The sequence below is a fragment of the Cladosporium halotolerans genome (assembly GCF_011745625.1).
Source record: "Cladosporium halotolerans strain TM138-S3 chromosome Unknown Sca92, whole genome shotgun sequence".
Taxonomy (NCBI): domain Eukaryota; kingdom Fungi; phylum Ascomycota; class Dothideomycetes; order Cladosporiales; family Cladosporiaceae; genus Cladosporium; species Cladosporium halotolerans.
Genome location: NW_027191543.1, coordinates 13,862 through 14,885, shown reverse-complemented (window position 1 = coordinate 14,885; position 1,024 = coordinate 13,862). Strand labels below are relative to the sequence as shown.

General features: G+C 50.8%; 1 protein-coding gene across 1 annotated transcript; it reads right to left on the bottom strand.

Moving 5' to 3' along the window:
• Window positions 1-372: 372 nt before the first annotated feature.
• On the bottom strand, window positions 373-786 carry WHR41_09500 (uncharacterized protein; the record flags this gene model as incomplete). Its single annotated transcript, XM_069378103.1, has 1 exon — window positions 373-786. One exon carries the CDS (start codon window positions 784-786, stop codon window positions 373-375), a length of 414 nt encoding a protein of 137 aa, XP_069225058.1.
• Between the last annotated feature and the right edge of the window lie 238 nt (window positions 787-1,024).

The following is a 1,024-nucleotide window of genomic DNA, read 5'->3' as shown; positions in this document are numbered from 1 at the left end:
GCGCAGGGCCCTCGGTATTCTGTCCAAGGCTGGTCTCGCGCCTCGTGCTGTAAGATCGCAATAGCGGCGGTATGACCGTCTCCAACTCTGAACAGAGTGACAATCTGTATGATGAGCAGCAAATCGTCTCTAACGTAAAATGCTTTGTGCACGGGATGGCACAGATGAGACCCGAAATCAGTTGCTTGTGACAGATTGCAGTAATCAGCATTCGGGTGTCGAAAAGAGACTGCGACTTGCTATTGAGATCAATAAAGACACAAACCCGTTCACATCACAAGGATCGTCCACATCATGTTCTTCGAAAGACTGCATGCCCAGCAAGAAGGGTGAAACATCGTTCACGGGTGGGATCCGACAAGACAAGACAGCTCAAGTCTTGCGAAAGTCAGACAGCACCGGGTATATGAGCTCGAAGGCCTGGTACAGTTCTTCCCGTACCTTGGCGCCGGTCAAGACAAGTTTTCCAGAAACGAAGATCAACAAAACGACTTTTGGCTTCATCATGCGATATATCAGACCCGGGAAGAGCTCAGGTTCGTAGGAGCTGAACATGTGATGCCGGTTGGCCAGGCCCTCGAGCCGGACCGGGAATTTGATGTCGCAAGAAGTAACGATGTTTTGTATCTTGAACACTGTAAACTTCGTATTGAAGCCAAGCTTTTTAAGCACACGCGTGTACTTGCGACTCGCAAGCTTAACGTCATGTTCAGACTTCGCACCCGTGACGACCATCTTGCCAGATGCGAAGATGAGGGCAGTCGTCTTGGGCTCACGTATGCGCATAACCGCGGCTGCGAAACGCTTGGAGAACAGTCAGAAAGAGCTTACCCTACCATGAAAACGGCCTTACCTTGGGATTGTATTCTGCATTACGGGCGTGCAACGCGATGGTCTTAAGGTCGAGGCGACAGTCGAGGTTTACCGTAGCGACGACATTTCTTCACAGTGGTGTCAGTATGTTGACCAGGTCGCATGGTTTTTGGTGGGGACCTTGTGCAGTGCTTCCAGTAGCGTGGTGATG